General features: G+C 39.2%; 1 protein-coding gene across 9 annotated transcripts in view; it reads left to right on the forward strand.

Annotated features, from left to right (window-relative positions):
• The window catches only part of FARS2 (phenylalanyl-tRNA synthetase 2, mitochondrial), a 659,092-nt gene that overhangs the window by 169,772 nt on the left and 461,803 nt on the right, over window positions 1-27,517 (forward strand). For all 9 annotated transcript variants that reach the window (XM_066376963.1, XM_066376966.1, XM_066376958.1 and 6 more), the window contains one exon: window positions 20,685-21,310. In XM_066376963.1, coding sequence (XP_066233060.1) covers window positions 20,690-21,310 — 621 coding nt within the window. In that variant the 5' untranslated portion in view covers window positions 20,685-20,689. The remainder of the gene's footprint in view (window positions 1-20,684; window positions 21,311-27,517) is intronic.

Here is a 27,517-nt window from a genome sequence, read left to right on the forward strand (position 1 = left end):
AGATGTGATATACACACACACACACACACACACACACACACACACACACACACACACATACACACACACAGTGTTCCATATATAGATATATTTCATGTGAAATATTACTCAGCAATAAAAAGAATGAAATTCTTCCATATATGACAATGTATGGATGGACCTAGAGGGTATTATGCTAAGTGAAATAAGTCAGACAAAGAAAGACAAATACCATATGATTTCAGTTATATGTGGAATCTAAAAAAAACCCCCAAAAACAAATGAATAAACAAAACAAAAACAGACCGATCTATACAGAGAACAAGCTAATAGTTTTCTAAAGGGGAGGGAGGTGGGTACATGGGAAAGAAAAATAAAAGAACTAAACATTAGGAAAAATGAGAAAGCTTTAAAAAGATTTGCAAAGATACTGATTAAGGGCAAAATGACTCTTAAGCTGGGTGGACAAAACAATAAAAATAAAAAAATAGGGAAAGATTAAAGATGAGCATGTTTGACTCTCTTAAATCCTGCAGATACATTATTAACTTATTAATCCTCACATTTCCCTTATGAGGAAGAGGCATTATAGTCCTGATTTTAAGGATAAGGGAACCGAAATGAAGAGAGGTTAAGTAACTCTCCTATTAGCAGACTCTATCTCTACTCTGCTTGTATCTGCCCAGTAACTAAGTTTTACCTGTAAGTTTGGGGAGCAGTCCCCATTCACTTTGCTTCCTACTGCAAGTACCTGCAGGTCTCCCTGTTTCTGTTTCTTCCTCTGTGTCACTGGCTCCCTTCCTGTCTGAGTGCTTTTTCAAGTTGTAGAATCATGTTTTGCTTTTGTGTAGAGCAGGTTGGGGAGTCAGCACTCAAGAAAAAAAAATTATTTATAACAGTTACTAATGCATGAAATGAGGTTGATAAATCAATACCAGCCTGACTAGGTGGTGGCGCAGTGGATGGAGCATCAGACTAGGATGCGGAGGACCCAGGTTTGAGACCCCAAGGTCACTGGCTTGAGCACGGGCTCATCTGGTTTGAGCAAAAGCTCACCAGCTCGGACACAAGGTCGCTGACTTGGGCAAGGGGTTACTCAGTCTGCTGAAGGCCCACGGTCAGGGCACATATGAGAAAGCCATCAATGAACAACTAAGGTGTCGCAACGAAAAACTGATGATTGATATTTCTCATCTCTCTGTTCCTGTCTGTCTGTCCCTGTCTATCCCTCTCTCTTACTCTCCCTCTGTCTCTGTAAAAAAAAAAAAAAATCAATACCAACAAATCCTTGGCACTGACTTTGAACCACAGTGATGTTTAAAAGTGAACCTGCAGCTTGACCTGTGGTGGCGCAGTGGATAAAGTGTCGACCTGGAAATGCTGAGGTCGCCGGTTCGAAACCCTGGGCTTGCCTGGTCAAGGCACATATGGGAGTTGATGCTTCCAGCTCCTCCCCCCTTCTCTCTCTCTGTCTCTCCTCTCTCTCTCTCTCTGTCTCTCTCTCTCTCTGTCTCTCCCTCTCCTCTCTAAAATGAATAAATTAAAAAAAAAAAGTGAACCTGCAAAGAAGACATTGAAGGAATTCATGCTACTAGTGAAAAGATTATGTCACACTTCTCATGTCAGAAGTTCATCAAGTAGTAAATAAGTTGAATAAATGTTGAATTCGATAACATTGTATTTCTTATATATTTCTTGAATGATGGGGAAATTGCTGAAATGATACTAAATTTAGACAAACATAAGGAGAGTAGTGATGATGATGACATTATGAACACCTGTGATGATGTGATTATATCATGAAATATATATTTGGTTTTTATCCATTGTTTCTAGCACAAGTTCTTAAAATAACTTGTAATTTCTAATTATACTTATAACCCTTGCAATTGTAACTAAGATATATCTTTTGTTATAATATTTAATTTTGCTTCCAGTTCCTGAAATTTACTGCAGAACCATGGGGTAAGGTGAAATGAATATCTTGTTATTCATATAACAAGCCCTTTTCTGCCACACTGAATTGATGTTGATGAGGTCATTTTTGCCCCTACATAATCTGAGGATGAGGGCTTATTGCCAGGGGAATCAGCCAGACCTCTGGGGATGGATAGAGGAACTGGCAATTGAACTCAGTCACTAATGGCCAATGATTTAATCAACCATGCCTTCGTAAGAAGCTTTCCTAAAAATCTAACAGAACAGTTCAAAGAGCCTCAGGCTTGGTGAACATGTGAAGTTACTGTGCCCAGAGGGTTTGGAAGTACCTTGGCCTTTCCCAAATACTTCACCCTAAGCATCTTTTCTGTTAAGCTCTTCTTATAATAACTAGTAATGTAGTAAGCAGTGGTATGATTGATATCAATACTGCCTTACTTTTATGGGATCTTCTGGCAGCCCCATAAAATGAGTTGTATATATAGCAGCATAGATATTAGCTTAATTTGAACTAAATTGAGTGAATATTTTCCTTAGAAATAAGAAAAATTTTCAACTAAAATACAATGTAACATTTTAACTTTAACATGTATTACAAAATTCATTAGTGGGTATACTTGTAAATATTTATTTGGTGTAGAAACTGATATTAATCAGATTCCTAGAAAATTTGAATATCTTGGGAAAATACCATTGAGTGATTTGCATTGTGTTTAGGACAGTTGATTTATAGAGAGGGAAAGAAAATTGGAAAGGCAAAGCATTACATCTGCATTGTTATAAAAAATAATAATTGCTTAGCTGATCACTGAATGCAATTAATTAAACTATCTATGGCAGCGTTATCTTTCTACTGGCATTTATTCTTGCTGTAATTATAAGTGGGTTTAAAATAGGCCGTAAAATTGGCTTGACCTCAACATGACAGAATTTTTAAAAATTAATTTTAATGGGGTGACATTAATCAATCAGGATACATAGGTTCAGAGAAAACATCTCCAAGTTATTTTGACATTTGATTATGTTGCATACCCATCACCCAAAGTCATATACTCTTCCGTCACCTTCTATCTGGTTTTCTTTGTGCCCCTCCTCTCCCCTAGCCCCCTTTTCCCCTCACCACGCCCGGTAACCACCACACTCTTGTCCATATCCCTGAGTCTCATTTTTATGTCCCACCTATGTATAGAGTCATATAGTTCTTAGTTTTTTCTGATTTATTTATTTCACTCAGTATAATGTTATCAAGGTCCATCCATGTTGTTATAAATGATCCTATATCATCATTTCTTATGGCTGAGTAGTATTCCATATTATATATGTACCACCTCTTCTTTATCCAGTCATCTATTGAAAGGCTTTTTGGTTGTTTCCATGTCTTGGCCACAGTGAACAATGCTGCAGTGAACATGGGGCTGCATGTGTCTTTATGTACCAGTGTTTTTGAGTTATGGGGGTATATTCCCAGAGGGATCGGTGGGTCATATGGTTCTTCTATTTTTAATTTTTTGAGGAACCACCATACTTTCTTCCATAATGGTTGTACTTCTTTACATTTCCACCAACAGTGGTTGAGGGTTCCTTTTTCTCCACAGTCTCTCCAGCATTTGTTATTAACTGTCTTGTTGATAATAGCTAATCTAACAGGTGTGAAGTGGTACCTCATTGTAGTTTTGACCTGCATTTCTTTAATAGCTAATGAAGATGAGCATCTTTTCATATATCTGTTGGTCATTTGTATTTCTTCCTGGGAGAAGTGTCTGTTCATGTCCTCTTCCCATTTTTTTTCCTTTTTTTTTCTGAAGTTGGAAATGAGGAGGCAGTCAGACAGACTCCTGCATGCGCCCGACCAGGATCCACCCGGCACGCCCACCAGGGGGCGATGCTCTGCCCATCTGGGGTGTCACTCTGTTGCAGCCAGAGCCATTCTAGTGCCTGGGGCAGAGGCAACAGAGCCATCCTCAGCGCACTGGCCATCTTTGCTCCAGTGGAGCCTTGGCTGCGGGAGGGGAAGAGAGAGAGAGAGAGAGGAAGGAGAGGGGGAGGGGTGGAGAAGCAGATGGGCGCTTTTCCTGTGTGCCCTGGCCGGGGATCAAACCCGGGACTCCCACACTCCAGGCCGACGCTCTACCACTGAGCCAACCGACCAGGGCCCTCTTCCCATTTTTTATTGGATTGTTTGCTTCTTTGTTGTTGAGTTTTATGAGTTCTTTGTATATTTTGGATATTAAGCCCTTATATGTGCTGTTGTTTGAAAATATCATCTCCCACTTAGTTGGCTGTGTGTTTATTTTGTTGTCAGTTTCTCTTGCTGAGCAAAAGCTTCTTAGTCTGATGTAGTCCCATTCATTTATCTTTGCTTTCACTTCCCTTGCCTTTAGAGTCAAATTCATAAAGTGCTCTTTGTAACCAAGGCCCATGAGTTTAGTACCTATGTTTTCTCCTATGTAATTTATTGTTTCAGGTCTTCTATTTATGTCTTTGATTCATTTTGAATTAATTTTCATACAAGGGGACAAACTGTAGTCAAGTTTCATTCTTTTGCCTGTGGCTTTTCAGTTTTCCCAGCACCATTTGTGGAATAGGCTTTCTTTTCTCCATCGTGTGTTTGTTTGACCATGTACATGTGGTTTTATTTTGGGGCTTTCTATTCTGTTCCATTGGTCTGCGTGTCTGTTTTTCTGCCAATACCATGCTGTTTTGATTGTCATGGCTCTATAATATAATTTGAAGTTGGGCATTGTAATACCCCCAGCTTCGTTCTTTTTCCTTAGGATTGCTCTGGCTAGTCAGGGTTTTTCGTAGTTCCATATAAACCAGATGATTTTTTTGTTCTATTTCTTTAAAAAATGACATTGGAATTTTGATAGGAATTGAATTAAATTTGTATATCGCTTTGGGTAATATAGTCATTTTGACTATATTCTTCCTATCCAAAAACAAGGAATATTTTTCCATTTCATTATATCTTTTTTGATTTCCCTTAACAATGCTTTATAGTTTTCATTATATAGGTCCTTTACGTTCTTTGTTATGTTTGTTCCTAGGTATTTTCTTTTTTTTGTTGTTGTAATCATGAAGGGAATTGTTCTTTTGAGCTTGTTTTCAGATGTTTCGTTGTTGGCATATAGGAAGGCAATGGATTTTTCTATATTAACTTTGTATCCTTTGACCTTACTATACTGGTTTATTGTTTCTAGTAGTCTTTTTGTGGAGTCTTTTGGGTTTTCGATGTACAGGATCAAATCATCTGCAAAAAGTGAAACCTTTACTTCTTCTTTCCCAATAGAAATGCCTTTCATTTCTTTCTTTTGTCTGATTGCTCTGGCTAGAACTTCCAGCACTATGTTGAATAAGAGTGGTTAGAGTGGACAACCTTGTCTTGTTCCTGATTTTAGGGGAATAGTCCTGATTTTTATGCCATTTAATATGATGTTAGCAGCCTGACCTGTGGTGGCGCAGTGGGATAAAGCGTCGACCTGGAACACTGAGGTTGCCGGTTCGAAACACCGGGCTTGCCTGGTCAAGGAACATATGGGAGTTGATGCTTCCTGCTCCTCCCCCTTCTCTCTCTTTCTCTCTCACTCCTCTCTCTCTAAAAGTCAATAATATGATGTTAGCTGATGGTTTATCATAAATGGCCTTTATTATGTTGAGATATTTTCCTTATATATCCATTTTGTTAAGTGTTTTAAACATAAAATGATGTTGTATTTTGTCGAATGCCTTTTCTGCATCTATTGATAATATCATATGGTTTTAGTTCTTTGTTTTGTTGAAATGGTGTATTACGTTAACCATTTTACATATGTTGAACTATCCTTGTGATTCTGGGTTGAATCCCAATTGATCATGATGAATTATTTTTTAAATGTCTTGTTGTATTTGATTTGCTAGTATTTTGTTTAGTATTTTAGCATCAGAATTCATTAGAGATATTGGTCTGTAGTTTTTTTTGTGTGTGTGTTGTCCTTACCAGGTTTTGGTATGAGGGTTTTGTTGGCCTCATAAAATCTTCAATTTTCTTCTTCAATTTTTTGGAAGACTTTGAGTGAGATGGGAACCAAGTCTCCTTTGAATGTTTGATAGAATTCACTCTCTATAGCCATCTGGCCCTGGACTTTTATTTTTGGGGAGGTTTTTAATAGTTGTCTCTATTTCCTCCATGCTTATGGGTCTGTTCAGGCTTTCTGCCTCTTCATGACTCAGTCTAGGAAGATTGTATTGTTCTAGGAATTTATCCATTTCTTCTATATTGTTAAATTTGGTGGCATATAGTTTTTCATATTATTCTACAATAATTCTTTGTATATCTGTCATATCTGTGGTGATTTCTCCTCTTTCATTTTGGATTTTGTTTATATGAGTCCTTTTTCTTTTTTTCTTATGAGCCTTGCCAAGGGTTTGTCAATGTTGTTGATCTTTTCAAGGAACCTGCTTCTTGTTTTATTATTTTTTTATAGTATTTCTGTTCTATTTTATTTATGTCTGCCCTAATTTTTGTTATTTTCTTTTTCTACTGGTTTTGGGTTGTCTTTGTTCTTCTTTTTCTATTTCCTTAAGATGTGAAGTTAAGTGGTTTACTTGGGCTCTCCCTTGTTTGTTTATATAGGCCTGCAGTGATATGAACGTCCCTTTTATTCCTGCTTTTGCTGCATCCCAGAGATTCTGATATGTTGTATTGTAATTTTCATTTGCCTTTATGTATCTTTTGATCTCTACGGTTATTTCTTCTTTGGTCCACTCATTTTTTTTTTTTTTTTTTTTTTTTTACAAGGACAGAGAGAGAGTCAGAGAGAGGGATAGATAGGGACAGACAGACAGGAATGGAGAAAGATGAAAAGCATCAATCATCAATTTTTTGTTGTGACATCTTAGTTGTTCATTGATTGCTTTCTCGTATGTGCCTTGACCACGGGTCTTCAGCAGACCAAGTAATCCCTTGCTCAAGCCAGCAACCTTGGATACAAGCTGGTGAGCTTTTGCTCAAGCCAGATGAGCCCGTCCCTGGGGGCTCGGGATCTTGAACCTGGGTCCTCTGCATCCCAATCTGACACTCCATCCACTGCACTACCGCCTGGTCAGGATCATTTTTCAAAAGTATGTTGTTTAGTTTCTACAATATTTTGTATTTCTGTTGTGTCAGTTGTTATTTCTCCTCTCTCATTTCTAATTATATTTATTTGAGACCTCTCTCTTTTTTTCTTGGTGAATCTAGTTAAAGGTTCATCGATCTTGTTTACCTTTTCAAAGAACCAGCTCCTAGTTTCATTGATCCTCTGTATTGTTTCTTTAGCCTCTATGTCATTTATTTTTATTCTGATCTTTATTATTTCCTTCCTTCTACTACATTTGAGCTTTATTTGCTGTTATTTTTCTAGTTCTTTTTGATGCAGGGTTAAGTTGTTTGAGTTTTTTCTGCTTTCTTAAAGTGTGCCTGTAATGCTATAAACTTCCCTCTCAGTACTGCTTTTGCTGTGTTCCATAAATTTTGAGTTGTTGTATGGTCATTGTCATTCATTTCTAGGCATTCTTTTATTTCTTCTTTGATCTCATTCTTAATCCATTTGTTATTTAACAACTGTCTATTTAGTTTCCATGTGTTAGATAAATTTTGAACTTTTCTGTTGTGGGTGATTTTTAGTTTCATGCCATTGTGGTCAGAGAAAGTGCTTGATATGATTTCAATCTTCTTAAATTTGTTGAGACCACTTTTGTGACCTAACGTGGTCTATCCTAGAGAATGTACCATGAGCACTTGAAAAGAATGTATATTCTGCTGCTTTAGGGTAAAAGGTTCTGAAGATATCTATTAAATCGAGGTGATCTAGTGCAGTGGTTCTCAATTTTTCTAATGTTGTGACCCCGCAATACAGTTCCTCATGTTGTGGTGATCCCAAACCAAAAAATAATTTTGGTGGCTACTTCATAGCTATAATTTTGCTACAGTTATGATTCGGAATGTAAATACCTGATATGCATTATTTATTTTCCGATGGCTTTAGGTGACCCCACCGGGGTCACAACCCACAGGTTGAGAATCGCTGATCTAGTGTGTCCTTTAAGTCTACTGTTTCTTTGTTAATTTTCTTTCTTGAAGAGCTATCTAGTGAAGTTAGTGGGGTATTGAAATCACCTACTATTATAGTATTGCAGTTGATCTCTCTTGCTATATTCTTTTCCCATTTTGATCTGTTTATATCAGGCCCCTTAATATTTCCTGCAGCATTCATTGGTTTGGTTGTAATGAATTCCTTGAGTTTTGGGGGTTTTTTTTGTCTGGGAAGCTTTTTATTTCTCCTTTGATTTTAAATGATAGCCTTGCCGGATAAAGTAGTCTTGATTGTAGGTTCTTGTTCTGCATTACTTTGAATATTTCTTGCCATTCCCTTCTGGCCTCAAGTGTTTCTGTTGAGAAGTCAGATATCATCCTATGGGGGCTCCATTATAGGCGATAACTTTTTTTTCTCTTGTTGCTTTTAATATTTTCTCTTTATCACTTAGCTTTGGTATTTTAATTATGATGTGTCTTGGTGTAGGTTTCTTTTGGTTTCTCTTTAATGGAGTTCTCTGTGATTCTTGAACTTGTGAGAGTTTCTCCTACATTAATTTAGGGAAGTTTTTCGCTGTTATGATTGAACAAAGTCTCTATCCCTTGTCCTTTCTCTTCTTCTTCAGGAACCCCTATGATGTGGATATTATTTCTATTCATGTTGTCACAGAGCTTGCTAAGAGTTTCCTCAGACTTTTTGAGTCTCTTTTCTTTTTTCTTCTCTGCTTCCTTGCCTTCATTCAAGTTGTTCTCTAACTCGCTGATTTGATCCTCAGCTTTATCCATCCTGTTTTTAATTCCTTCCGTTGTGGTCTTCATTTCTGATATTTTATTTGTCATCTCCAACTCATTCTTTTTTAATATTTCAATATCCTTTTTTATACTTACTATTTCTTTATTTAGGTGTTTGTAATGACCATCTATTGTTGTTCTAAGGTCCCTAAGCATCCTTAAAATTATTATTTTGAACTCTGCATCCGGAAGTTTGATTATTTCCATATCACTCAGTTCATCTCCTGATGGTTTCTCTTGTGGTTTCATTTGGATTGCACTTCTTTGTCTTCTCATTATGTCTGTGTTTTGTTTGTAAAGCTGGTTGAATCTAGGCTTGGTGTTGTCTGCCTCCAGTTTTCAATTGTGTTATTTCTAGGTCTTCTTGGGTTGGCATCAGCTATTATTTATAATCCACTTTCAGATCTGGGCTGCTTTGAAGTCTTGATTTGTTTGTTTTCTTAACAGGTGGTAGTCTTTGTTTACTGATCTCAGCAGGGGGCTTCCTTGAAACTGTATCCAGGAATGTGTTGGGTGTAACCTGAGACTCTGAAGGACTCTTCTACCTTCTGGTTAATCTCTCTGGGGGCAGAGTGTTTTCTCAGCTTCAGTAGTGGGATGTGTATCTCAGATCTCCCTGGAGACCTGAGTTACTGCCCCTCCTCCCCACTTCTTGTTTTTAGCTGTGTCTTTTTGCGCTGATTGGAACTGGAGAGATGTCTGGAGATCTTTGATCCTGAAGAAATGTAGCCTTGTTTTGTGGAAGGATCATTCCCTTCCCCAGCTATGGCCACCTCTAGCACTGGATGAGTCAGCTTTCAGGTCGTCCCCTACCCCTCACTGTCTGTCCCTCTCTCTCCCCTTTCCACTTGGAAGATAAGGTGGTCCTTTCAACACACCTTGCTTCCTGGTCGCCAGGCAAGTGGCTGTGAGCAGTATTTTCTGCTCTTTTCCCTGGAGTGAGAGCCCCTCTGGGCTCTCAGCCTCACCCCCCACTTTGTTTCTGTAAGCAGGAGAGATTCAGGCCCTCCCTACCAGGTTTGTTGTGGCTTCTTCTTTGCTCCTTGGTTTTTGAGAGCTGTTCTTGTAGTCCAGAGTTGGTTTTTCACACTGATTGTTCCTAATTTGATTTGTATTTCAGTTTGTGCGGTGAGAGCTGGGCTTCTGTGTGTTTGCCTTCTCTGCTGCCATCTTCAGGTCTCTGAATATGTTCTTCTTCCATTTTCTCTCTCTTTTTCTGATATACATTATTCTTATGTCGCTCTTTCTGATGGAGTCAGACAATTCCTGTAGGGCTATCTCATTTTTTTTTATTCGTGAGTCAGTCTCTCTCTTCTCTCTGTAGTACCTCTAGTTGTCTGTCTTCTATGTCACTAATTCTCTCTACTATCTGTCCTCTTCTATTGGCTAAGCTTGTTACCTTATTTTTCAGTTTATGAATTGAGTTTTTCATCTCTGTTTGATTCGTTTTCATGGTTTCAATTTCCTTGGTGATGTCTTTTTTCATTTCCTTCAATTGTTTTTTGAGCTTCCTATGTTGCCTTTCGGTGCTGTCTTGTATATCCCTGAGTATTTTTAGAACTTCAATTTTAAATTCTCTGTCATTTAACTCCAAGGTTTCTAAGCTATTGAAATTGTTTCTAGCACCCATCTGATTCTCCACCCCCCCTCTCCTTCCTCTCTGTTTCTCTTTTCCCCTCCCACAGCTGAGGGTCCATTGGGCAAAGTTGTTCTGGGCGCTGAGGATAGCTCCATGGCCTCTGCCTCAGGCCCTAGAATGGCTGTGGTTGCATAGAAGCAATGCCCAGATGGGCAGAGCATCGCCCCCTGGTTGGCATGCCGGGTGGATCCCGGTCGGGTGGATGGGAGAGTCTGTCTGACTGCCTCCCTATTTCCAACTTTAGAAAAATACAAAAAAAAAAAAAAAAAAGAAATTTTTTATAGAGTTATTCTCATCAATCTGAGCTACATTACTGTCTTTTGTATCCATGATATTCAATTTCTCTTTTTAATGGCATTTAAGAGTTAATAAAAAATTTTTTTTGAGAAAATGCAGTGAAAAACTGAAAATTCTATTGTGCTAAGTGGAACAAAGATATGTAGAACAAAGGGCCTGAGTTGAGGTGAGTGACAAAGAGGCAAAAAATGAGGCAAGAACCCACAAAATGCCAGAAGAAAATACTTTGGATCAAGAATAAAATAATTTGTTTATAAATGATGGTTGAATGAGAGAAATAGTGTAAGAGAGAAGAAAAAAATGTTATAGAGAAAAAAGAAAAAAACGTACAGTGAAAAATGAAAATTCTATTTTACTAAATGGCATAAAAAGTATAGAATGGAGAGTCGAAGTTGGAGAAATGCTAAAGAGATAAAAAGTGAAGTCAAAAGCATACAAAGTGCCACAAAGAAAAAGTTTGAGTCCAGAATAAAATAATTTGTGGTTGAGATTCTAATGAGAGAAAAAGTGAAAGAGAAAAGAAGAAACAAAATGAGAGATAGAAAAGAACTGAGTTAATTTTTTTGGAATGTAACACTCATAGAAAATAATAGAATTGAAAATGTAACACCTATTGGTAATTTGTTCAAAATAATAAGAAATGAATAAAATGGAAAGAGGATAAAATGACGAAGGTGGAAGGAAAAAAAAGAAATAAAAATACAAGAAATAAAATGAAAAAAGGTATAAATATTGTGGATTTTTTCTGGTTTTGAGAAGTTATCTTCTTCCTTTTTTATTCTTCTTTCTCTTTTTGGCTGGTGGCACTGTACCCCAGGTTCTGTCCCTGTGGCACTCTTAGGCAGAGATTTGCTGTTGTGTTTCTATGGTGATGACATAAACTATGCCTCAGTCCTGTTTGTAGGTGGGGCTTGTTAGTTTTTGCAGGCTCTGACAATGGGAGAGTCTGTTTTCCCTGAGCCTCTTTCCCAATCTCTCCTTCCTGAACTAGCAGCCTAGGACCCAGCTGTGTAGTTGCCACAGCCACTGCCTGGAGAGCTAGAGGCTGTAAGAGCTTTCAAATCCTTCCTTTGTCCCCACTCAACGCAGGGTTCTGGGTAAGGCATTGCCAACCATTGCCGCCAGTATAATCAGGGAGGGCTGGGAACCGATTGCCTTTCAGGTGTCTTTTTATGAGCCTCCAGGCGTGTCTAGTATGCCTCAGCACTCTGCAGGTCTGCTCTCCAGAGGCTGTCTGCAAGCTGCCTGCACACCCTTACCCCCACCAATTCCACAGTTTTCTTCCCCAGGAGTGTGCTTTGTCAGCCTGTATGGCTGACAGAGGTGCTGCACACAGACAGGTCAAGGTGTAGGGAAGCTGGCCTTTGCGTACCTCCCATGTGCCTTTGTTTGGGAAGCCTGGATTATTAAGAAACTCTGGTCACAGCCCACACAGAGGGTCACTACTGGCTGTCACCTACCCTGCCCCTCCATCCGGAAACGCGGGCGCCCATGCCCGAAGTGCCAGGTGGATACACTCGCACACTGTTCGCGCTTGCTGACCGAGACACAGGTAGCAAACAAGGCAAGTGCTCGCTCACCTCTGCTGGGGTCTGCCACTGGCTTCAGTTCCGCGTGTGCTGAGCTACGGGTACAGTCTCCTTGGCTTAAATGTCTCTGCCCTAGCACAGCTTTTTACGCTCCCCCCAGCCCTTCCTTCCTCTCAGTTCCAAGTGAAAGCAGCCCTTCCTCAGATCAGTGAGGAAAGTGGAATACTTCGTTCTCTGTCTTATTTCCTTAGAGTGGATTATATATTCAGCCACCTTTTCTCCCAGTCATACCTTTGTTTGATGTATAGCTATTGCTCGACTTAACGACCACGATTGGTTTCAACAGACTGGTCGTAACACGATTTGGTCATAAATTGAGTAGGCTGTATGTGTAGTACTGTGAAATGATGTTATAGAAATCTTTAAGTCATATTTTATTATAATTTTCTTTTATTATTGTTATATATCATTATTTTCTTTGTTCATTTTATGACATTTGTATCATCTCTACACCATTTTGTTTCTTATTTTTACATTCGTCAGGGTTAAGTAAAACACTGCATTACCAGTACAGCTGGTTTAATCTTTGCAAAGACAATTTCCTCTTGGTAGACATCTTGGGAGGGGTTTGATGAAAAATATCCAAGACACAAAACACAAATTGTTGTACCGAGTCTGGGATAACAGTTGAAATAGTGCACACGGAGATGGTAGTGCTGCTGGAAGCTAGTCCGCACTGTCATTCACCCAGCTGGGCAATGCTTGCGCTGCCAGATGCAGAGCAGTCGTGGCTAGTGATTGTGGTTGTATAGTCAAATGTTTGTAAGTTGCATAGGTCGTAAGTCAATCAATATTTGTATGTGTATTTCAGATGCTCCTGAAATTGTTTTTTTGTCACTAGTTGTTGAATTTGTTGAAGTTTCAGGGAGAGGTACCGGGTGCACTCCTCATGGTGCCATTTGTCTATGACAGATATTTTTAAGTAACTTTTCTTACAATAATAATTCAGTTATTTTAACATAAATGTTTAATTAAAACATAATAAATATCTATTTAGAAAATTTAGGTATATAAAGGTATAAAATATGAGGTAAGGACCAGGGATAATATTTATTAAACCTTACATGTTTCTTTCCAAGGTTTCTAAATATAGTATACATGTATTTATAGAGAGATATATAGATAAATACATTATTTACTACATTATAAATGTAAAATTATATCATTGAAACTTTTTGCACCCATTATACTTTATGAGTGCATAGTATTTTATGGTTCTAGTATAATTTACTTAATCATTCTCTTGTTAGAAATCTTTACGTGTTTGTAATTTTGTTTATCAATCATACTGTAATGAAACTACTTTGTGTTTAACTTCTATCTTCATTTACATTATTTTCTTGTGATAAATTCCTAGAAGGGTAATTACCCTGTCAAAGGGTATGAACAGTTTTAGATCTGAATTGCTTTCTTAGAAGGTTGCATCAATGGCACCCACAGTAACATTGGGAACTGTCTCTTGCCTTTCCCTTTAACGAGTAAAAGTTAGTGGTCATTTGGCTCTTTCCCTCTCCATTGTGTGTATAATGTGCAAACTGTTAACGGAGTCAAACTTAATTTTTCTTGGTATAAACTGATTTTAAGTGGTGCATCTGGAGGTTAATGGAATGCGCCTGATCTTTTAATGGTTGTGACTGTTCATGGGTCATGTTTGCTTACTGTGTTACTTTCCAGAAAGCTGTTGTGCGTTAGAGCAATTTTCTGTCTAGGAGAGTTCAGTCACTGCTTAGTTTCTCCTTTACACTCAAAACTGGGGGAGATTGGCCCTGGACGGTTGGCTCAGCGGTAGACCGTCGGCCTGGCATACGGGGGACCCGGGTTTGATTCTCGGCCAGGGCACATAGGAGAAGCGCCCATTTGCTCCTCCACCCCCCCCCTTCCTCTCTGTCTTTCTCTTCTCCTCCCGCAGCCAAGGCTCCATTGGAGCAAAGATGGCCCGGGCGCTGGGGATGGCTCCTTGGCCTCTGCCCCAGGTGCTAGAGTGGCTCTGTTCACGGCAGAGCGATGCCCCAGAGGGGCAGAGCATCGCCCCCTGGTGGGCAGAGCGTCGCCCCGGTGGGCGTGCCAGGTGGATCCCGGTCGGGCGCATGCGGGAGTCTGTCTGACTGTCTCTCCCCGTTTCCAGCTTCAGAAAAATACAAAAACAAAAAACAAAAAAAAAACTGGGGGAGATTGAAAGAAAGACTGTCGAAACAAAAAATGTATCCATCCTCACTACAAATAATTATTCGGTGTTTTACTAGTTCTAGTCACTGTAGTAAATTTATAGTGGTGAGTTTATTGTAGTCTTGTTGTAGCCTTTAAACAACAAAAGAATCTAAGGTAATTCATGACAATATAATAGATTGCTTCAGATACCTTTTCATTTTAATTAATTAATTAAATTTAACTTAACTTTAAAATAAAATTGCATATATTTAAAGTATACAAGATAGTTATTTACTTTTTCATACATATATACACAGTGAAATGATTTCTACAGCTCATTATAGCATCTCCTCATGTAGTTACCATTATTTTTGTGTCTAATGAGGGCACCTGAAATCTACTCTCTTAGTAAATTTCCAGTATTCAGTGCAGTATTATTAACTGTATTCCTCATACTGTACTTTAGGTCTCTAGACCTGGTCATCTCCAAAACTACCACTTTGTACCCTTTGGCCAACACCTTTCCATTTCCTCCACCTTCACATCCCTGAGACTACCTTTCTACTCTTCGTTTCTATGTACTGTATTCAACTTTTTTAGATTTCACATATAAGTGAGATCTTAACTGTATTTAACTTGAAGTAGAAAGAATATTTACCTGGGCATCAGGCCACTGGTTCTATTATAACCTTAGGGTATGATTGATTGTCTGCAGATTCTTGGGAACACAAGTAATCTGTGACTTGGTTTCCTTATACAAGTGTGTCCGTAAAGTCATGGTGCAGTTTTGACCGGTCACAGGAAAGCAACAAAAGACGATAGAAATGTGAAATCTGCATGAAATAAAAGGAAAACCCTCCCAGTTTCTGTAGGATGATGTGGCAGCATGTGCCCATGCGCAGATGTTGATGTAACACCGTGTATACAGCGGAGCACCTCAGGGCCATGTCAGTCGAGATGTGGACGGTACAGAGGAAAGTTCAGTGTGTTCTGTGACTTGCTAAATTCGAACCCGTGACCAAAGTGCAACGTGAATATCGGCGTGTTTATAACGAAGCGCCACCACATAGGAATAACATTACTCGGTGGGATAAGCAGTTGAAAGAAACCAGCAGTTTGGTGGAGAAACCCCGTTCTGGTAGGCCATCAGTCACTGACGAGTCTGTAAAGGCTATATGGGATAGCTATCTAAGGAGCCCTAAAAAATCTGTGCATGAGCCCACATCGAACTGCACTGAATAGGTATGAAACTGGGAGAGTTTTCCTTTTATTTGGTGCAGATTTCACATTTCTATCGTCTTTTGTTGCTTTCCTGTGACCGGTTAAAAGTGCACCGTAACTTTTCGGACACACTGAATATAAAATGTGAGATTTGAACTAAATGACCTCTATGGGCCTTTTAGTGATGTGTTTTTTAGTTTATATATATATATATATATATATATATGTGTGTGTGTGTGTGTGTGTGTGTGTGTGTGTGTGTGCGTATACACATATTTTAGAGAGAGAGATGAGAGAGGAAGAGGGAGGGAGAGATGAGAAAGGGAGGGGGAGAGAGAGAGGGCAGGAGGGAGAGAGTGTCAGAAGCATCAACTTGTAGTTGCTCTCACTTTAGTTGTGCTTTGATTGCCTTTAGTATGTTCCTTGACTGGGGATTGAACCTCAGGCTCAAGCCAAACCAGCATCCCTTTCTCAAGCCAGTGACCTTTGGGCTCAAGTCAGTGACTTTGGGCTTTCTACACCAGGGACATTTTGGGCTCTACCTGGCGACCTTTGAGATCATGTTGGTGATCCCACACTCAATTTCTTTTTCATTGGTCAATGCTTTATCCATTACACCACCACCAGTCAAGCTTTAGTTTTCTTTTTCTTTCTTTTTTTTTTGTTTTATTTTGCTTTGTTTATATAGAAGATGAAATCTACGCATATTTTATAATATAATCTCATGAATTCGTTTTGATTGTTTTGGGTATAGAATTCCCATTTTTCTTACATGAAAGTATAGATCTGTCTTGTCCAATGTGGTAGCTCCTAGTTACATGTAGTGATTAAAATTAAGTAAAATTAAATACAATTAAAATTATGTTTCCCAATTGATGCCTTACCGGGTGGTGGCGCAGTGGATAGAGCGTCGGACTGGGATGTGGAAGACCCAGGTTCGGGACCCCAAAGTCACCAGCTTGAGCATGGGCTCATCTGGTTTGAGCAAAAGCTCACCAGCTTGGACCCAAGGTCGGTGGCTCGAGCAAGGGGTTACTCCGTCTGCTGAAGGCCTACGTTCAAGGCGCATGTGAGAAAGCAATCAATGAACAACTAAGGTGTCGCAACGGATAACTGATGATTGATGCTTCTTATCTCTCTCTGTTCCTGTCTGTCTGTCCCTATCTATCCCTCTCTGACTCAAAATAAAATAAAATAAAATTATGTTTCTCAATTGAGTAATAAGTTAAATGCATTATGAACAGGATCAAGTGTAATTTTTGCACTATGAGGTAGGTATTATTTTCTGTATTTTATACATGAAAAATTTGAGGGCCAGAAAGGTCAATTGATGTGTCCAAGGATGATACACAGTGCCTTACTGGATGGCTTTGAGTCACATCTACATGGACGTTTCTGCTGAGTATGTTTTTTTTCCCCACCTATTGTATTGATTCATCTCATTATTCTCACAGTCTCTTTTGTGTCAGTGTTAGCACATTTAATATCCACATTTGTACTTCTGTTACTTTTAGTGGCCCTATAATATACATATATTTGTTACTAAGAAGTAATGCTTAATAGTGGGAAAGAGACTTTTTAGAGTTAAGCTAAAATAGGGCTCAGCAAACTTTTTCTATGAAGGACAATATAATGAGTATTTTAGGTCTGTGGCAGGTATTGAGCTCTGACTCCATAGTAGAAGAATGGCCCTTGGTGCTGGCATTACCTTCCTGGCCTCCTGTATTTTCCAGGTGAACTAATTCTTATAGAGAAACTCTGCAACTGCAAAAAGAAAGGAACTTACTTTACAGACGGAAATGGGAAAGCTATCATTATTCTCTCTCTGTAAAAGATGATAATAGGAAAAAACAATTGTTTTGGGTGGAGAGAAATGACAGTGGGGTGTGTATGCAGGGGCCGAGTGGATAGATAAAAAGTCTGAAAAAGAGGACAAGAAACGAAACTTTCCTTTACCATGGACAGGTAAGGTGAGGAGAACAAAGAAGGAATGTAAGGAGGGGGCCCGTTTATGGGAAAAGAACCTGGAAGGGAGCTTGCCTATGTGAAGAGCTAGGAATTGAGTAAAGGGAAGGCAGTAATGTATGAGTATGTGCATCAGAATCACCTTCTCCAGAACTCTCAACTTTGTCTAACAGCATTTGCCTTTGGAAGGGAGAAAGACTTTCAAAGCTTCTTTCCAAGGATGCTGAGTGGGGTAGCTGACAACCTAACAGCCTGACATTGCGCTAAGATGTATAAGGTGGCCCCTGCATATTTAAAACTCATATCTCCTACAGTGACAAGCCACTGAGCACTGTAGATGGGAAGACACAGTCTTGCTGAAGGTGAACCAAAAACAATTTTTGAAACGACTTTGACAAAACAGTTCCATAAATGAATAAATCCAGGGAGTTCCTGGGTGTCTTTGAAAACCTCTCACATGACGGCAGAGTCAGAAAAAGATGCTATGCACAATCTTCTAATACGCAGTCACGCACACTTTAATATAACTTGGAGCTAGATAGTCTCAGTTCCATTTTTTTAATTGGATGAACTATACTGCCTGGGTCCATACTCGATATGCTTTTGATGGTTACCTGGAGCCTTATACTTCTCTCCTAATGCAGCTTAATATCATGAAGTTTCGTATTTTTTGGTATAATTGTAAGGCCCTTAAAATAAAATACCACATAGTGTTTTTTTTACATAGTTTACTTTACTAAATTGGGCTTTAAAGTCTCCCAATTGGTAAAAATTTCAAAATGTAAAAGGTGGATTTGGGTGATTTAACTTTATTGTAAATATTTTATGAACATAGGGATATTACATCTAAAGATTTTTATATAACTGAGATCCCTGAGTCAACTTAAAACTTGCTTCTGGCCCTGGCCGGTTGGCTCAGCGGTAGAGCGTCGGCCTAGCGTGCGGAGGACCTGGGTTCGATTCCCGGCCAGGGCACACAGGAGAAGCGCCCATTTGCTTCTCCACCCCCTCCGCCGCGCTTTCCTCTCTGTCTCTCTCTTCCCCTCCCGCAGCCAAGGCTCCATTGGAGCAAAGATGGCCCGGGCGCTGGGGATGGCTCTGTGGCCTCTGCCTCAGGCGCTAGAGTGGCTCTGGTTGCAACATGGCGACCCAGGATGGGCAGAGCATCGCCCCCTGGTGGGCAGAGCGGTCGCCCCATGGTGGGCGTGCCGGGTGGATCCCGGTCGGGCGCATGTGGGAGTCTGTCTGACTGTCTCTCCCTGTTTCCAGCTTCAGAAAAATGAAAAAAACAAACAAACAAAAAAACTTGCTTCTGTGACAGTGGGGAAAGAATGCTATGTTAAGTGGTCCAGAGTTTTTCAACGTTGCCTTATCTTTCCCAGTGCCTCAGAGTTTGGTCAGCTGTACCTGGGTCTTTGTCACCTCCTCTGTGACATGAATGGCCTAAACTAGGTGACTGCTGTGGTGACTTTCACCTGTGGAATTTGGTGCTCTTATTAAATTCTAGGCTTTTTTTTTTTTAAGCTCTGCTCAGTACTCTGTCTTCTAGCTGCTCTGGTTTCGTTCTCAAGTAACTTTTGTCTTCCTCCTGGTTTATTGTGGGTACAGAGTAGAAATGTACTCATTTACAAAAGAAAAAATATAATTGATGGGATGCTGCCATGGTATTAAGTTTAAATGACATGACCAGATGTGAGAATAGAAAGGATATGCATTTATAAAAATAATCTCAGCTATCCATTGCTATAGTCTCTCACTTTGTATGCTATTTCCTTGTGTCTCACTTTTATTTTTTAAAACATTAAATTAAAATAACCACCCCTAGTATATTTTATTTGAACTGTCAAAAGAAATGTTTTTAATGCCATTTTGTATTATATAATGAAATAATCCAGAAGTCATGCTCCGTCAAAAGTAAGCTGAACTTGTAGTTATGAGGGAGAAAGGCAGAAATGTGCAGGAGAGCTCTTTCCAATATCACTTCTTTTGCTATACTTCAGTGGTGTATGTGTGTAATCAGGTGCTTTCTTTAAGTAAAGGCCCTGCTAAGGTTCAGCTAAGTTCTGTCTTTTACATGATCCATCTGAAGTTTTTTGGTTATAGAATGTAGTCGAAATAAAAGGAAGTTGTGACCCTGGCCGGTTAGCTCAGTTGGTTAACAGAGTTATCCAAAAACAACAAGGCTGTGGGTTTGATCCCCAGTCAGGGCACACACAGGAAGCAACCAATGAATGCACAACTGAGTGGAACAACGAATAAATACTTCCCTTTCTCCTCCCTTTTCTCTCTAAAAATCAATCAATCAATCAATCAATAAAAAGCTCTGGTTGGATATCTTGTTTGGTTGGAGTGACTTCCTTGCATGGAGGTTGCCAGTTCAATTCCTGGCCAAGGCACAAACAGAGGCAGCTCACTGTTCCCTGTCTCCCTGCCTCTCTCCCCCCTTCCAAAAAAAGGAAGTTTTCGCATTTAAAGTTTTATTCAGCATGAGTGGTTCAGAATGTGATATGATGTGATAATGGAAATGTTCTTTAAACTCAAGGATCTAAATGGCAAGAGAAGGGCATCTAGAGATTAGGGATCTAAAAGTGATGTTCAAGATTCTTTTGATTTAGAGCAGTGAATATTAAGCGCTTGTCTGCAGATTTTGTTATATGGATCATTTATGTCAGTGGTCCCCAACCTTTTTTGGGCCACAGACCGCTTTAATGTCAGAAAATATTTTCACGGACCGGCCTTTAGGGTGAGACGGATAAATGTACTATGTGACCGAGACAAGCTTCAAGAGTGAGTCTTAGATGGATGTAACAGAGGGAATCTGGTCATTTTTTAAAAATAAAACATTGTTTAGACTTAAATATAAATAAAATGGAAATAATGTAAGTTATTTATTTTCTCTGCGGACCGGTACCAAATGGCCCACAGACTGGTACTGGTCTGCGGCCCGGGGGTCAGGGACCACTGATTTATGTGGAGGAGATGGTGGGGGAACTTGTGGGAGACAGGACATTTACTTTCCTCAGAGTGAATCCTAACCTGTGCTTTGCATGTGTGCTCTTTTTAGAATCCATGAAAGAAGTTTCTACAATGGTTTATTTAGCTCTCAGGAGAAGTGTGTACGACCTGGTGAGGAAGGCCAGTAGTGTTTCCAGAGGCCATCAGCACCCGGGCTTGGGCTCAAGGTCTGCTGCTTCAGACTTTGCTGCCCGAGGACCTCTGGGCAGTGTGGTAGAACTTCTGGGTCAGTTCTACCCTCAGGATGACCACAGCAATCTCTCTCAGAAAGTCCTCTCCAGGGTTGGCAGGAATCTGCACAACCAGCAACATCACCCACTTTGGCTGATCAAGGAGAGGGTGAAGGAGCACTTCTACAAGCAATATGTGTGCCGCTCTGGGACTCCGCTGTTCTCGGTCTATGATGACTTTTCTCCAGTGGTCACGACCTGGCAGAACTTTGACAGCCTGCTCATCCCAGCCGACCACCCCAGCCGCAAGAAGGGAGACAACTATTACCTGAATCAGACTCACATGCTCCGTGCGCACACGTCTGCGCACCAGTGGGACCTACTGCACGCTGGGCTGGACGCCTTCCTTGTGGTGGGTGACGTTTACCGGCGTGACCAGATCGACTCCCAACACTACCCTGTTTTCCACCAGCTGGAGGCCGTGCGGCTCTTCTCCAAGCACGAGGTGAGTCTCAAGACAGTTTTCATTACTGAAGGCATGGATATTCTTCTTGAGGTCACTCGAGTTTATTTCAGTGAAACTGGAACAATTGCTCTTGGCATTTGTGAGTTACCCTTCCCTGATGACATTCATTGTAAAGGTCGAGCCTCAATATTTTTTGACTGACTCGTTGTATTAGTAATTACAGATATTGGTAGGCCTTTCTTTTCTCTTGCATGTCCTTAACCTTTCAAAACTGAGACCTTTCTCTGGGTTTCTTAAGAACAGTCAGTGACTCTAATTTACCCTCAGTCCAAAGTGGCCAAACATACAGTACTGAAAGCTGTGGTAAGTCTATTCCAGTTTTCAATTAGTACAAGTTAGTTATGTATTCATGTTGTTAGAGATTAATGGATTTCTTATCCTATAGTAGAGGGGACTGATGATTTACTGGTTTAGACTGTAAACTGTGTTCTTGTTACTAAGCTCTTTCCTTAACCTCCTTGGGCTTTTACATTTCTGGATGCTTTACATTTTTTTTTCTCTGTGAGATGTCTTAATTGTCTGTGTTTGGATGTATTGAGCCTTTTTGATTGGGAAATCTGATATTCTGGTTATTCTCAAAAGACCTAACTCATTCCATCTGCTAGCTCATATAGTAATGTATTGTGTGTATGTGTTGCTCCCTCCTTCCTTTTCTCCCTCCCTCCCTCTCTCCCCCCCTCCCTTTCTCCCTTTCTCCCTTTCTCCCTCCCTCCCTCCCTTCCTTCCCCCCACTTTGTTTTTTCTGGAAAATTATGAAAATCCCTAAAAGCTTGAGTCTATTTCCTAAAAATCTGCAATACCGCTTACCTTTTATTCATATACTTTAAGCCATCTCTATTTATTAAGAAATACGTGGAATTAAATGAGGCACAGGAAATATTTTTACTTTACTCCATTAGCATTTCTTTGAGACATGTTCATTGAAACAGGAGGAATAATTATTATGCTAAAACTCCCTCCTGCCCACAGAAGTTAATGTGTGCTGGACATGAAAAGGACTAGTATAGTAGGACGCTTAGGCTAATCAGTGACCATTGCCTTATTGCATTGAATGTTGTGGGAGACAACTTTTTGCTGCAGGAAGTTGTTTTCCTTTGAATCTCTGCTAATTGAACAATAGGTTACTTGTCCACAAAAAGTCCATCCAAGTGTGATCTCAGAGCTCCTTAGATGAGCATTCTTACTGCTTGGAAGAGCTATTTTCTGAGTTAGGAATAATAACTATTATTCCTATTAGTAAGGATACAGATTTATTAGGAAATGAACAAAGGCAGATCAAAATCTCAGAAATATAACCAAGTGATAGAATGTCATTGTAATTAATGTGCTAGAGGAGGTGTGCTGCCAGTAATGTGCCATCCAGGTCACGGCAGCGGGCAGGTGCTCAGCTCAGCTTACCTCATTAAAAACAGAAAAGGAGATCGCTGCTTTTAAGCCTCTGTGCCAAGAAAGTGGCCTTGGATGCTGTGAGACTCACACTAGCATTTTAATGCAGGAAAAATCACAAATGCTTCAAAGATGGAAAATAGGAAGAGACATGGGGAATGAATTCTTATCTTGTGTCATATTTTTTTTTTTTTGCATCGTCTTATCTTGTGTCATAATTGTTTTGTGTCCAGCCCGATTCCATGGGTAGGAGGCATGGTAATATAATCTGATGTTACTGTATATTCTGCCTTACAGTTTAAAAAAACACCTACTTACACATATGTATATATCTAAAGTTATACTTCACTAAAGCACTTCCATGTTCATTTACTTCTCTTAATAAAAACCTTGTGAGACAAATTATTTCCACATCAACTGTGAAGAATCTGAAGTTCTAGAAGGATTAATGACTTGTTTGAGGTCACCCAACCCATTGGTGGCAAAGCTAAAAATTAACTCAGACTTTTTTGAGTTCATTGCCTGTTCTACTGTATTCTGTTGCTTCTCATGGAGCTTCTTTGTGAGTGGAACCTGCTCATAACCCAAGTGGTACTTCAATTCCAAAAATGGTGTTGGGGAGAGGGGTGGTGTTTTTTAAATTCCTGGCCCTAACTAAGGTCTTGGTTCTAAGTCCAACCTAACTTTATTAGGTAGAAACTTGGTAGGCCCCTTTAAATCATAAGGTCACAGTTAACATTAATTAAGCAAAATGAGTGGATGTAGTTAAAAACGTACCTGTAATGTCTTTAGTTTTAAATATATTTATTTTTAAATTTATAAAAATTCTGAAAATCAATAAATTACCTGTTCAATTTAAGATGCTTATAAGCAAGCACCAATGTTCTAAAAAATTACAAGGTAGGTGGGTTGTATAGTTTTTAATAATCCCAAGTCTTACAAAACAGATACAGCAACTGGAATAGTAAAATCCAGAACCATAGGCAACCTCTGTATGACAGCTGGGTGACAAGATCTCACTAAGATCATCATGAATGGCTGGGAACTCACAGCTGACAGCTGGGAGCTCTGCATTGTGTCATAAGTGAGGTTGCAGAGGAACGCTGGGAGCCTGGGAAGAGGTGGCTGCCTGAGAGTCTCTCAGAACAGGCTTGGGACAAATCTGCTAAAGGCTTTGACATCAAGTACTAGTAGTAATAAAGTGTTCACCAATGACCATTTCCATCACGGAAAGAGGGGCAGCCAGACTTCGTGTCTCTGGATGGAAGAATGCTGCCGGTAAAGTCTTGCTGAGATTTTTGGAATTCAATCTGATCAAAATCTAGAGCTAACCAACAAATTTATAGCCAGTACAGAGGATGAAGAAATATGTTAAACTACACCAGGGAGATGTAAGAGGCGAAACCCAGCCTGTGGGAAATTCTATGGCAGTAGTGCCCAAGAGGTGATCTGCATAATTAAATTAATAAAAGAATCAAAAGTACGATAAGCACTTAGAAATGTGTAAGCAATGTTTAATGTTTAGAAATGCTTAAGCCAGCGTATTTAAGCACAATATTGGTGGGCCTCATTTGTTGAATAGCATATGGTGGTTTAGGTGTTCTTAAACGCTCTTGGTAAGTTGCATGTGCTCAGTCTGTTAGTAGTTACGCGTAGTAGGACCATGTGTCAGTTCTAGACTGATTGGAAATCTAAAACTCTCAGTATAGACAGTTTGAGAAGCACTGCTCTATAGGATAAATGATTAATTTCTTCTAATAGATTGTAAAAAAAAAAAAGTGTGGATGGAATCACTGTGTGTTGATCCCTTCGAGAGAAAACATTTTTTTTTTTTTTGACAGAGACAGAGAGAGAGTCAGAGAGAGAGAGAGAGAGACAGTTAGGGACAAACAGACAGACAGGAAGAGAGAGAGAGATGAGTAGCATTAATTCTTCATTGCAGCTCCTTACTTGTTCAGTGATTGCTTTCTCATATGTGCCTTGACCGGGGGGCTTCAGCAGAGCGAGTGACCCCTTGCTGAGGCCAGCAACCTTGGGCTCAAGCCAACGACCTTTGAGTTTAAGCCAGCAACTGTGGGGTCACGTCTATTATCCCACGCTCAAGCCAGTGACCCCTTGCTCAAACTGGTGAGCCCATGCTCAAGCCAGATGAGCCCATGTTCAAACTGGCGACCTTGGGGTTTCAAACCTGGGTTGTCCATGTCCCAGTCTGATACTCTGTCCACTGTGCTACTGCCTGGTCAGGCAATAGAAAACATTTTTAAAGAAAAGTAATTGAGACCATTGGAAATTGAATACCTACTGAATATTTGAGTTTGAGTTCTTTTTTTATTTTTATTTTTATTTTTAAGGTATGATAATGAAGTCCGAGATTTTCTCCAAACTAATATGGAGTAGGTATTTGAGGAAGAATATAAGAGGATTGGTCACGAATTGTTAATTATTGAAGCTGAGTGTTGGCTACATGAGGAATCATTACCCTTTCTATTTTTGCATCTGTTTGAAAACTTCCTAGTAAAGGGCTAAAGTAAAAGACTGCAGGGAAACATTGTGATTAGTCAGTCAATCAAGAAAAAAACATACTGAATATCACTGGGTGCTGAATGTAAGAAGGCATCTGATAGGCATGAGATAATCCGTAGTTTCTTGGGGAAGACAACACTGCTTACAAAAATTAGGGGACATTTTATTGATTCATATTAATTTGGAAATATCACCTAATTTTTGTGAGCAGTATATTAAGATTAAAAAACAACACAAAAAACAGGAGACAGGAAGTATTAAGCATAAAAGCATACATTGCATACAATAGAAAGCTGAGACCAATTAAATCTAAGATTAACAGAGTCTCTTCCATCAATCTGAGATGATTTTACATGAGTTTTTACCAAATTTGACATACTTGTACAGTCTGTTTCAGAGCATAGACAAAGAGACCTGTCAAGCTTAGTTTTTGAGGTTAGACATGCTAATTAATATACAAGGTAGATTAAAAAAATTTAGAAGCTTCATCTTTATGAACATATATTCTTTTTTAATTTTTTTTATTTATTCATTTTAGAGAGGAGAGAGAGAGGGAGAGAGGAGAGAGAGACAGGGGAGAGGAGCTAGAAGCATCAACTCCCATATGTGCCTTGACCAGGCAAGCCCAGGGTTTCGAACCGGCAACCTCAGCATTTCCAGGTCGACGCTTTATCCACTGCGCCACCACAGGTCAGGCCCCATATATTCTTTTTAAATGCACAGGTATGTAGATTTATTAAATGAAATTGCTGAGGAAATTTAATTGATTTGATGTATTATGCCCTACCACATTATTATTTTACATATAGTATAATATAACATATTAACTGATACAAGGAGAAAAAGCATGTGATCACCTCAGTAGATGTAGTAATTTTTTAGCATTTAATGTTTTATGATATTAAAAAAGCATTTGATGGCATTAATGACTCAAGACAAAACTTTTAGCAACCTGGGAGTAGAAGGGAACTTCCTTAACATTATAAATTAGTTTGTCAAGAACTCATAGCAAACATTATAATTTGTGTGGATCATTGTAAACATTTTTATCAAAGTTAGCAACATTTCACGATTACTTCATTGTGTCTGTTCATCATTGTGTGAGAAGTTCCAGCTTATGCAGTAAACCAGAAAGAGAAATAGAAGTTATAAGCAATGGAAAACATGAGAAAAAGCTGCTTTATGTGTAGATCATATGATAGTCTACCTAGAAAATTAAATAGAATATCCAGGTTAACTATTAGAACTAATAAGATAGTTCAGCAGAGTTGTTGGGTACAAAGACAATATAGATATGTTCCTTAATCATAAGTAAAACCAATTAGAAAACAATAGATAAAAATTTCATTCACAATATCAACTAAAACTTTGAAGACTAGTTGTTGCAGAAGATGTTTAAGACGTTAATAGATAAAATTAGTAGATGTTGTTAAAAGACATAGAAGAAGAAGAAAAAAAGGAGAGCTGAACCATATTTGTAGATTCATAGGCAGGAAAACAATGTTATGAATATGTCAGTTTGCCCAACATCAATCTACAAATTCAAATTCAAGTGTAAATCTAATAAAAATTTCCACTGGGTATTTTGGAGATGTTGAAAAGAGCGATGTTCAAATTCATAGGAAGGACAAGTTTATGTATAGCCAGATCAATATTTTTTAAAGATTTTATTTATTGATTGTAAAGAGAGGAGAGAGAGACAGACAGACAGACAGACAGACAAACAGGGGTGGGGAAGGAGCAGGAAGCATCAACTTGTCTTTGCTTTTCAGCTTCTCCTATGTGCCTTGACCGGGCAAGCCAGGGGTTTTGAACTGGCGACCTCAGCATTGCCGGTCAATGCCTTATCCACTGTGCCACCACAGTTCAGGCACCAGAACAATTTTTAAGAGCACCAGAGTAAAGGGCATCAAGAATATAATGCCACAGTTATTAAGATGGTTTGGTTAGTCAAATAAGATGGCACAGGTTAGTCAAATAGAGAACTCTGAAACAGCTCTATTATTGCTTGGAAATTTATTATCCTATTATAAAATGGAGGTGATGCTAAATAAGTGGAGAGATAATGGAGTCTCTATGAATTGCTGAGACATAGTTATCTATATAGAAAAAAATAATATCTACTTCACACCAAATGCAAAATTTGGTTCTGGATGGATTAACAGTTCATTTGTGAAAAGGAAGTCTGGTGTGTTTTTTTTTAAGTGAGAGGAGGGGAGATGGACTCCTGCATGCACCCCAACAGGGATCTACCCAGCAATCCCTGTCTTGGGATGA

The sequence above is a fragment of the Saccopteryx leptura genome, chromosome 3, assembly GCF_036850995.1.
Source record: "Saccopteryx leptura isolate mSacLep1 chromosome 3, mSacLep1_pri_phased_curated, whole genome shotgun sequence".
In the NCBI taxonomy this organism is placed as follows: Eukaryota; Metazoa; Chordata; class Mammalia; order Chiroptera; family Emballonuridae; genus Saccopteryx; species Saccopteryx leptura.